Source organism: Sipha flava, unplaced genomic scaffold, assembly GCF_003268045.1.
Source record: "Sipha flava isolate LNK unplaced genomic scaffold, YSA_version1 3_pilon_pilon, whole genome shotgun sequence".
Lineage (NCBI taxonomy): Eukaryota > Metazoa > Arthropoda > Insecta > Hemiptera > Aphididae > Sipha > Sipha flava.
The window spans coordinates 4230336-4241717 of record NW_020273108.1 but is presented as its reverse complement, the minus strand read 5'-3'; the positions used below and the strand labels follow the sequence as shown (position 1 = coordinate 4241717).

Sequence of the window (11382 nt, the reverse complement as noted above, 5' to 3'; positions counted from 1 at the left end):
AGTTTGGGAACGACAAGAATTGTGGGTGCGGACGATCGGGAACCGTGGGGAGGGGGACGTGGTAAAAGCGGCAAAAGGTTTTCACAGCCTGTAAGCCAATAAAAAATAAAATACTGTACGCATTAGCGTTGCGTGTGCTGTTTGGACGATCACTGTGCGGCGGGTGTTACGAACTTGCTACGAACGTTCAAATCCATTTTTCACTTTCCGCAGTCTCGAACATCACTAACGACGTTACGAACGTTTTACTCCATCTTTCCGTCTCCACGGACGCCGCCAGTGACTAGGAAGACTCGCTTGCGCCCCTGGCAAACTTAGAAAAAGTTACCTTTCTAACCAATTAAAATTTCATGTCATGATATCTTTTTCAACATTTAATTTTACTAATATTTTTAAGTACACAATTTATACTTATAAGTTATTAATACAGTGTTAATTTTAAACTTTGAAAATTTGCTTTTCTCGCTTTACGACTGGCGAATTCATCGATAATTTTTTCATATTAAATGCTCTATTTTCATAACTTCATCGTTAGATTCACACGTAACGTGTACGAATAGACAACATCTATGTATTTCAAAAAGTGTAATGGAAAAATGTCAATTTAATTGTAGAATAAAAATACGAATTTTGCACATTTTTGCGCCCCTTTGCAATTCGCGCCCCTGGCGTAGACACGCAGTTCGCCATACCCTTGTTACGCCACTGGACGCCGCCGAGGTGTAATAGCTTTGTGCAGGCACACGTAAAGCGTCAGGGAAACGTCGGTCTCGAGTGGAAAATCGTGCGAATCCGTTATACGGCAACAGCGGTGTCAGCGCGCGACACCCGATTAGCACGTGCCGAACGCGGACCGTTTCATCTTTGACTCGCAGCCCCCAAACGTTACACCCAGGGCAGGGCACTATCTCTTGCGAGGCCCTGCGCCAAACTTGTTTTGCCGTCGACCAAAGTCACTTACAGCCTGTAGGCAGTGATTAAAGTCGATAGTATGTGATCGGACGCCGACATTACCGACGGGTGATAACTAATTGGATTCAAGAAATGCGATTGGATAAACTTTCTAGGCATCCTAGGTTTTCATACCGTGCAGCGTGCCATCGGTCGTTGGTGCGCACACGACATATTAAGTGTAATATTGTTGTTTCGTTAATTTGTTTTAGTTACACGTCAACGGATTTCTCGAGAAATCGCACTCGCCAGGCGATCCGCACGTTTCACGTTTTATTTTATGAGATTTCCGTACAAAATATTTTTCAATGAACGTATCAAGGGCGAGGCCCTGGAAAAATGCACCGTTCAGCCTTCCCCCTCCCCCATAACGCCGGATCTGATTACCCAATCCGAGCGCGATCGCTGTTGCCGGAACGTTATGACGTCCGCGCGCCGGGTCGGCCGAAATAATAGTACAACGACGGCGTGCGCAGACCTGCATTTCAGGGGGTGCCTGCAATACGTTCGGCCCTGACTGAACGAAACGTGAAAGTGCATTTAATAAATGGTTAAATAAACATAATTTTATTTTGTTGTTTAATATTGTTGCTACACGTCAGTCCCAATCAATATGTTTTCCTTGAATATTCTTCTCAGATAGCTTCAATCATTTATGATTTGCACTCTTGCCGTCAACTGTAGCTGTTACGTTATAAAAATAATTTTTCACATGAAAATTTAGAGAATTTAGTTTTGGTTTTTCTATAACGAAACATGATTTGTTTTCCATCAGACGTTTTAGAGTAAATTACATTTAATTCTAGCAACATCAGTTAAAACACGGACCCCTACTCTTAGACTGAAATCTTAGAGACTTGAATCGTAGAAATGTAAAAAAAACATTTCGGGTGGGGGGGAGAGGTTCCGGGGCACACCGGACACCCCAGTACGCCAATGAACGACGGGCACGGTCGTAAGTGTCGCGCGGTGTTGTTGTCGTCCAGAGATCGCGTCGGAAACGTAAACGATTATAAACGAATAAACCACCGCCGCACAGTGGTCCGAAACGTCATTTTACGCGGCCAAAACTCAAAATTTGAGACTCCTATTTTAACGTATATTTTTAATTAAATAATTATCTACACATTAAAGAGAACACTATTACAGAATTACAACCGTCCTGTATACTGTATAAAGTGCACTGTATAGCTTTTTATTAAATATTTTTGTTACTTACACACATATCTCATCGAAGTTATAGCGTATACTTAAAAGTAAGTACTCGTGACTAACATAAAAGTTCGAAAACTGATTTTTTGGTGTTTTTTTATTATATTTTATATCGCGACGGGACGGTTCGTTCCGTAAAGATAATCACGGTGATTATGTCGACCGCGATTCGTACACGGCGCAACGGAATCGTTCGAAATGTTTTCCGCGAACGCTTCTGCACGGCGCACCACGTAATAATAACATTAACAATAATACAACGTTTGTGGTGCGCAGTACACCTGTAAACCTTTTATATATTTCTCGGTCAGGGATGGAAAATATAAAAAAAATTTTTATTAAACTTGTGTATAAATTTTGGCAGCGGACGTTACTTAATTTTGATCACGTCGGGCCGTACACACGATTTTTATTCTTAACAACAAATATCGTAATGTTATATTTGCTTAAATAATAATTCAGCGAGATGATGGGACAATAGGCAAATTTACCGTAAACATATAGGGAACAAGATTGTTTCGTTTCAAAAATAGTAGCGTGAGCTGTTTCGCCTTTTATTTTTATTCGACTTTTTCGTGCGAATCATTATTTTCAGAAATTAATTTTATAAAATCTGATTTAAGAAACCGACCAATTGATGAATGCAGTGCCGCAATTACATAATTAAAATCGACGAATTGGCATTCAACCAAAGAAATCACATTAAGAAAATAAATAATTAACAAAGAAATGTTATTATATTATGTACATAAACTAAGCTTTTTTTATATTAAAACATTATTTATACAATAAAATAACTATAATTTTTTTTCATACAATATTGAATATAATATATTGAGTGATCATTATTTAAAATAGAGTATGCAACCATGTAGAGTTAAATATAATTTAGTAAGATCTCCAAAAGAAAGTTGGTTAAAAAGAAAATTGTTCAAAAAAAAAAAAACTCTTCGATACTTCAAATTTTATTATAACTGACATGCAGTGTATAATGCATTTTAAAATCACTTTTATCATACAATAGAATGTTTTGAAATAAAAATTAGAATAATGATCAATAGATAAAAAACCACGAAACTATATTTGTAAAAATCATTTATTGCAATCTGAAAAATCTACATAGATAAAAAAAGAAAAAAACAATAATACTCATGTTAAAGAAAAAATAATATACATAAATATAACTTCAAACATTCTATCACTAAGTTTATAATTCATAAAATTCAATAAAAAAAAAATAAAATAATAATAATAATAAATTAATTAAATTATTAAAAGTTAGTAAAGTATAAGTAAGGTTAAACATAGATTTGAAGACAGAGTTTTAATAAATAAAAATTAATTAATTAAGACAGTTGGCCGTATAATTTGATTGCACATTATAATAAGTCTTATTTTCTCCATAAGCTTTTGAAAAATCCACGTTTTGCTTGACTGGTCACACATTCTTCACTAATATCTCCTAAAAAATACATTCAAATTAAGTACACAAAAATAAAAATGAACACTGCGCAAAGCACACTTTTTTATAATTATCAAAGAGTTTAATAACAATACTATTACTTGGCATTATTGAGTTTTTCATTTTTCTAGAACTTAATTAGTTATTTGAGTAACTATTAGGAATAAAATAAATATTTCTATTTACCATGTGGGCCAATCACTGAAGACGAGAATACAGTTTTGGATTTGTTATTTTTATTTGTATTACCTGAAGCACAATAAAACGTTTATTAACTACTTAACAAATAAAATATTTTTATTCATTTTTCAATTGTTATCAACTGTTAAAATAAAGTAAACCAACATTTTTTAAAATATGTGAGACAATCATTGTATTCAGAGTATATATGTTTAACGACCTTTTAAATTTAATTACATTATTTATTTTTAATTTAATATCTTTTATATAAAATAACACTTTAATAATAAAAATTAGTTATTATGAAAGTTTACATAAAGTAAAGAAATAAGAAATATTTCTCTATAAAATAATGTATATAACATTAAATATACATTATTAATATTAGATTATACATATAATATATATTATGTCATTATATAAGTTACATATAAAATATTATTAGATTATTAGCAGACAATATTCTATATATAAATATTTACGCAAAAAATACATAAAAAGTTTCAATTTATATTATATTTAGATATATAATTTTGTCTGGTTAAAAATATTTTATATAAACTTTAATTTAATAGAAATTTAATTAAAGAATCTCAACAAACCCTTTCTAATAAGTAGACTAGTAACACGCCGAAGTGCTTCTCTAGGAGACCTGTGGAAGAACTTGGGTGTAAGGTTAGGAGGTAATGTAACTGGTTTATGCCCTTCTCTAGAATCCCATTGTGAGTGCCCTACTGGACTTTTGCTGGCTAATTTATCAAGCTGCTCAACTGAAACAGGACGAAACTGCCTTTGACGGGGGTACCAACCCCTACCAGGTCCATTTAAATGCAACAGCTCTGCGCCGGCCATTGCTTGACCCAAACCAATACTAGAACCATGACCAGCACCTCTCATGTTAATACTCAAACTATCTGTAAATATATGCCATAAAGAGTTATATTTAACATATGTTAAAGTTTAAAATTGTATTTATGCTTACTCGACATTTGAGTCATTGTTTTAGTACCAGTAGCTGAATATTGTCGAGGAAAATCACATCTTCCTAAAAGTGGAGTATCTGGTAATGAACTAGATATATCGGATAATTTTTCAATAGTACTGGGATGAATACTGGACTTAGGCATTAATGGTTTTGGGTATCCATCAGAAATAGGAATTTCAGACGGATAAGTTCTTCTTTCTGACTGCACCTATCATTCCATACATACAAAATGTTAACTATTAGGTAAGTATAAGAAAAGTATTTGAAACACCATTTAAAATTTGGATTTTATAAAAAGTAATACTAAATATTTAAAAATCAATACTACTCACCGATCGCGTACCAATTTTTTGATGTTGTTGAAAATTATGAGAAAATTCAGCATCTATTGAACGAGATTTAATTATTGAAGTACTTGGTTGATTTTTATGAACATCAAATATGAAAGGTACAGGTGCTGAGTTTTCTCTCTTTGTTTCAACATTATTTATAATAGGCAGTTCTGAAACTATATATAATCAATAAGAAAAATTAATAAATTTAATTCAATTTGAGGTTTACAAAAAAAAGTTATTTTACCATTTTCTTCAATAGGTGAAGGAGGTAGAGGTCCAAATAAAAATGAATCAAAATCACCATCTGTGTTATTAAGACTTAACTGTTCATTCACAAATTCCTCTAAAATATTAGCATTTGCATAGTTTTCACAATCATCATTGGAATCAACTTCAAGTCCTTTATCGTATAATCTGAAATTTGTATAGCCAATGTCAACGCAATCCTCTCCATTAGTTTTGACTTCATGCTCCTTATCAAACAAGTTCATATTGGTACAGTTGATTTTTGAACACAACTCATCATCATTAATACCCACTTCATTTCCATTGTCTATTACATTCATATTTGTGTAATCAATATTGGTACAGTTTTCAATATCAGATTTTATTTTATTTTCCTTGTTAAACGTGGTTATTTTAGTATAACTAACATTAGTAAAACCGTCCTCTATATCAGGTTTTTTTTTTTTGTGTAATAAAAGCATTAATATTTATATAGCCAACACTGGTACAATCTTCTTCGTTCGCATTAACTTCATGTTCATTGTGGAGTATATTTGTATTCACATAATCAAAACTGGCACAATTTTCTTCTTCATTAGTTTTGGTTTCACATTCTATGTTGAAAATATTAATATTGGTATAACCAGTATTAGTACAGTCATTCTCAACATGGGTTTTATGTTCAAATTCTTTATTAAAAACATTAGTATATCCAATACTATCATTTCCTAAGTCACATTGAATTTCATTGTCTGCATTAATTTTCATTTCATGTTCTTCGTATAAAATGTTACTACTAGTATGACAAAAATTATGGTCCGTATCTTTTGTCAACACTTCATCGTTTACTTGGCAGTTTAAAAAAATGTCTTCTGTCTGGCAGCTTGTGTCGACATAAATTTTTTCATTTTGAGTTTTAAATAATTCGGTTGATACTTGCACAGACATATCATGTTTGGCAATATTTTTGCAAAGCTTATTCATAAATAATTCGTGTTTGGTTGCACACATTGTTAAGTATGAACATGAATTATAGTTTTTTGTACTGTCATGACTTAGATTTGGTAACGAAGAAACTCTGTACAACAGAGGTGGATTTGGTGGTAAAAAGTCTGGAGGCATTTCATCTAAGCCGTCTACTAGACCTTCTTTAAGCAAAGATTTTATATTTTCAAATGTAGAACTAAATCGATTTAGCTCATTATCTTCGGGTAAAGAATGATTTCTATTATTTACATATTTACTAACACAAACTGGCACATCTTCACAGTGTTTTGGAGAATATTGCACGTTATTATTGACTGAAAATAATTTTGGTAAGAGTTCATCCTCAACAACTGTTGGTGACTGACAGCTCAATGGCACATTTTCATTGACTAGAGGCAAGACAATTTTTAAAACATTAGTTGCATTATTTGTGGGGCTATCGTCAAAAAACAAATCTTTTTTTGAATCGGTTTGTACATTTTCTGCTTGGAAAACCGTTACACAGCCATTGTGTAATGGAATTGAATCCACAATATTACTTTCATTTACACTTTCTGACGGTGATATATGTGACACTGTATCAAGGGCAACACACTCAACTACCTGAGGTAATGGCCAACTTTTTCGATCTCTTTGAAAATCAACTGACTTGGAATATGAAACACATTCCACATTTTGACTATAATTTTTATTTTTTACTCTTGGCTGAAAAATAGAGCAAAATAGAATAAATAATAATAATAATTATTAAATAAAATATAAGTTACCAAAGTTGATGACAGAGCAATTGTATTGGGCAACATAATTAGTTGTGATTAAATATTGGTGAATAAATATTCTTTGTATTGAACTATCGTCAATTTGATATCCTAAAAAAAAAAAAAAAACCAAACATTAAACCATTAACAATAATATATTCTAATAAAATGTGAATTTTAAATGTAGTTATTTTTATCATACAGTATACATATTACTTTAACTAAAATAAATAATAATTACTGTACAATTATATAATACATTATAATTATATTAATATTATATAATTATTATATGGTAAAATAATTAAAAATGTATCATAAATTATTTATGATACATTTTTATAGACATAATTAAAAAAACAAATGGAAAGCAATTAAAATTATTAAAATAATTAATTATGTTTAATAACTCTGTATTTATTATCTACAATAGCCTTCTTTAAGTGTTTATCTAAATATTGCATTCATAAATTATCAAGTATGTACCTATATTTTTTTGATTAATTTCTACGTGTTACATCAATAATATAAAAATGTTACATTGACTGCATTTTAGCAATCAACTATTAATATTTATTTATTTATAGTACCTAAAACCAATTATGCATGACCTGTTAATACATTTTAAACTGAAATTTTCAAATGTCTCATTAAATTAATATTATTTATATAGTATAATAATAATATATTAAATAATATTTTTAGTATTTTATATCAAAATAACATAAATGGTATACAATTTAATGATGACCTTTATCTATTTGAAATAAAAAACATTTTAGACACTGTCAGAAATCATTAAATTACTTTTCAACAAGCCATAAATTGTTATAATGGCTACATGCCCACATGTCTTCAATCTAACACATAGTGTGCTAAATAACTAAATTAGCATTTATCATGATACTCGTTATATTTTTAGGTTTGACTCACAGTATTGTTTATATAAATTATCTCATTTATAATTGTAGCAAATAATACCCAATAAAAATTTAACTTATTTTAATTTTTATAAGAACTTAGCTTAAATTTTTAATTTGATTTGGTAAAATAATTTACATATTATAAAATTTTAATTTTCAATTTTCAAACAACAATTTAAGACTCACTATTTTACGTCATATAATATAACTTAATGTTTCATTATTTATTCAAGAATGATAACTACAGATATCACATTAAAACTATGAAAGAATAAGTAAAAATTAAATATTGCACATAAATATTAATATTATTTTTATTTTCTACTTACACACTTAATACTTTTTTAATATTATCAAATAAAACATATTGGATCACTAATTTAGACATTTTATTTATAATTATATTGATCCAATAATAAAATATTAGATAAATGTTCCCAATTTGTATTAGTATATGGTAGAATAAATTAGAAGTTGTCAAATTATTGTGATAAAAGAAAAAACATTCTTTATTTTTCTAGACGTTAAACCTATAATCATTATGAAAAAAATTTCAATAAAATATAATTTACACCAATTACAGTTAAACAAAACACTATCAAATATTTATTTGTTCCTAATCAAACATAGTCTTACACAATTGAAAATCAATACAATAAACATGAAAAGTGGTTAAATTATATTTTCATTGCAGGAGAGAAATTTCCCAAGTACTAATCAACAAGATATAGGTATCAATCAACTACTTACGTTCAACGGGCGTTAATCAAAGTAAGTCCAAGGGCGGAATGTGGTTCGGTCAAAACTTTTCACCGGAGGCGTCCATCCTAAGAAACATACAAGAGGAATGATTAAAATCTGACAGTGTTGGACGGCACACAGCGTACAGGTGCACCAGAAAACTCCTAATGCGTAGTTCTAGCCAGTGGGGATGGACAACGATCAACGGCCGAGCGGGCAGCAGTGCATTCATCGTTGATCACTCACCCGCTTATCGACGTCCACGAGATCGGCGCACGGCCATACGGTGTATGAGCGGCTGCGGCGAGCGTCCGTAGTGGCGAGATACGGCCGACGGGGCGCCGTTACAGGACTCGCGCGACGGTGTGTCGACGGAACGCCGTCGGGACCGCGGTGGCGACGACGACGACGTCCTACGCGAGCAACAGCGCGTTCCTCATAACCACCGCAGCATCGGCAGCCATCCGCAATCGAAAAACGCGCGGTTCGGCGTCACGCACGGCCGCCGCGATCGCCGTTTCAAGACGGTCCGGCAGACGGGTATCGGTCGGAGAAACCGAACGGGGGGGAAGGGCAAAAAAAAAAGGGGGACGAAAAAACGACGGCGGTTGTGGCGTGAAAAAAAAAAAAAAAACAACAGTTGACACTGGCCGAAAATAATCAATAAGTTGCGCGTTCGGTGTTGTGTTGCGCTGCGTTGGTGTGCGTGCGCTTGCGCCCACGGGTGTGTGAGCGCTGGTACGTACGTGCGCGCGCGCGCGCGTGTGTGTGTGCGTTTGTGCGCGTGATAATATCAGTCCTTGACATTGATAACTCAACGCTATGTTTACTACCGCCACCGCCGCCACCGCAAACAAGATCCCGAAACGAAAGGCGACGGCGGTTCACCACGACTACTACCGCTGCTGCCATCTGCCCGTGATCGCTAACCTAAACGATTTTCGTTCCAATACCAAGTTGAAAGTTCAACCTTGGACGCGTATGGTCGAAGACAAATAATACGCGAGAAATCAAATATTCAAGACGTATCCGCGATACATTTAAGCGGACAGTGAGAATAAAAACAAAACATTTAAAAAAAAAAATCCACTTTTATGCAAAAATAGGCAATAGTTAAAAAAACGATGTATTTCTTTTATTTGAGATTTTTTCTGAACGTCATCTTGATTCGCAGTAGTTTAACTGTATTTGATTATAAGCTAAAAAAAAGTTTCTCGGAATTATAGATACCTACTAGGGTTATCTTTTTTTTCTTTTTTTTTTTTAACATAATTTTCATCGTTACATAAAATAAATGTAAGCAAAATAAAATTATTGTAAAATGCCACATATTTTAGTCAGTATAATGGCTTAAAATAGCCTAAATCATGCCCCGCGTAAGGGATGTAGAAAATCGAGACGAATGGACGACGATCATACAAGCATATTAATTAATATTTCGTAAAAACCTCCAGTGTTCCGATATTTAAACCATATATGTGTTGGATTTTTTTCTGCTTTTACATTGGATAATATAAAATCTTTTTCATCCTCTTTAGATAGTAACAAAGTTCAAATATCATTATTGTTAATGTATGTCTCCATTATGATAAAAACAAAACTGTACACTATACTAAATTTATAAATTATTTATTTAATTGAAAATGACTAAACGTGAACAAACATACTTGTTTACTAGTACCAGGGGCGGAACTAGAAATTTGTACGCTCGGGGAAAAGATAAAATTACGCCCTATCATAGACCAAGAATAAAATACACTTCCCTACAATTTTTTTCTTATAATTAGCATACAGTCATACTTACAGAGTTTTAAACATATTATCAGTAACAAAGTAAAAAATATCAAATCAGCAGTCATTAGTAGATTATTATATACTACGTAAATTACACCCTCTACGATTTTACGCCCGAAGACGAAACCACATCTTTCTCCACCAAAGTTCCATCCTTGACTAGTACAGGGTTGAAAAGTTAACTACAAGTGAAAACATGGTGACACGTCGCGTGTTGTAAAACAAATCAAGAAGAATTCTTCGCGACGACCGTTTACGTGTGCCTTGTACGCCTTCGATCTGCAATGTTGCGCGCGACACTGGCAGCAGGGCCGGTTAGGGCCGGCATTACCTTTTGCGAGGCCCTGGGAAAAACTTGTTTTACCCACAATAATAGTCACCTATTGGCTGTAGGCCGCAATTAAAGGCGATAACATTTAATATATGCCATATCGGGTAATGACTGATTAAATTTAAAAAATGCAATAAAATTAATTTCCTATGTATCCCGGTTTCCATACTGTGCAGCGTGCCGTACGGGTCGTCGTTGATGCATACATGACGTATAAAATATAATATTGTTGTTTTGTTGATTGATTTTTTATTACACGCAAAAGGATTTCTCTAGAAATCGCACTCGCCATGCGATTCGCACATTTCACGTTTTATTTTATGTGATTTCCGTAGAAAATATTTTTCAATAAACATTTTAAGCGCAAGGCTCTGGACGAATGACCCGTTTTGTTTCCCTCTAATGCCGGCCCTGACCGGCAGACGGTTTACGCAATTGAACAGTTTACATTTCGCCGATGACGATCTCACACGACAAATAAAATACACTTTCCCATAC

General features: G+C 32.8%; 1 protein-coding gene across 1 annotated transcript; it reads right to left on the bottom strand.

The window, feature by feature from the left end:
• Nucleotides 1–3221: 3221 nt before the first annotated feature.
• LOC112688669 lies at nt 3222–9501 on the bottom strand. Its single transcript, XM_025561980.1, is given in 10 exon segments — nt 3222–3625; nt 3812–3874; nt 4408–4719; nt 4788–4998; nt 5123–5298; nt 5370–5802; nt 5804–7042; nt 7105–7206; nt 8769–8845; nt 8906–9501. Coding segments are annotated over 8 exon segments (2541 nt in total). The 5' UTR covers nt 7141–7206; nt 8769–8845; nt 8906–9501; the 3' UTR covers nt 3222–3554.
• Between the last annotated feature and the right edge of the window lie 1881 nt (nt 9502–11382).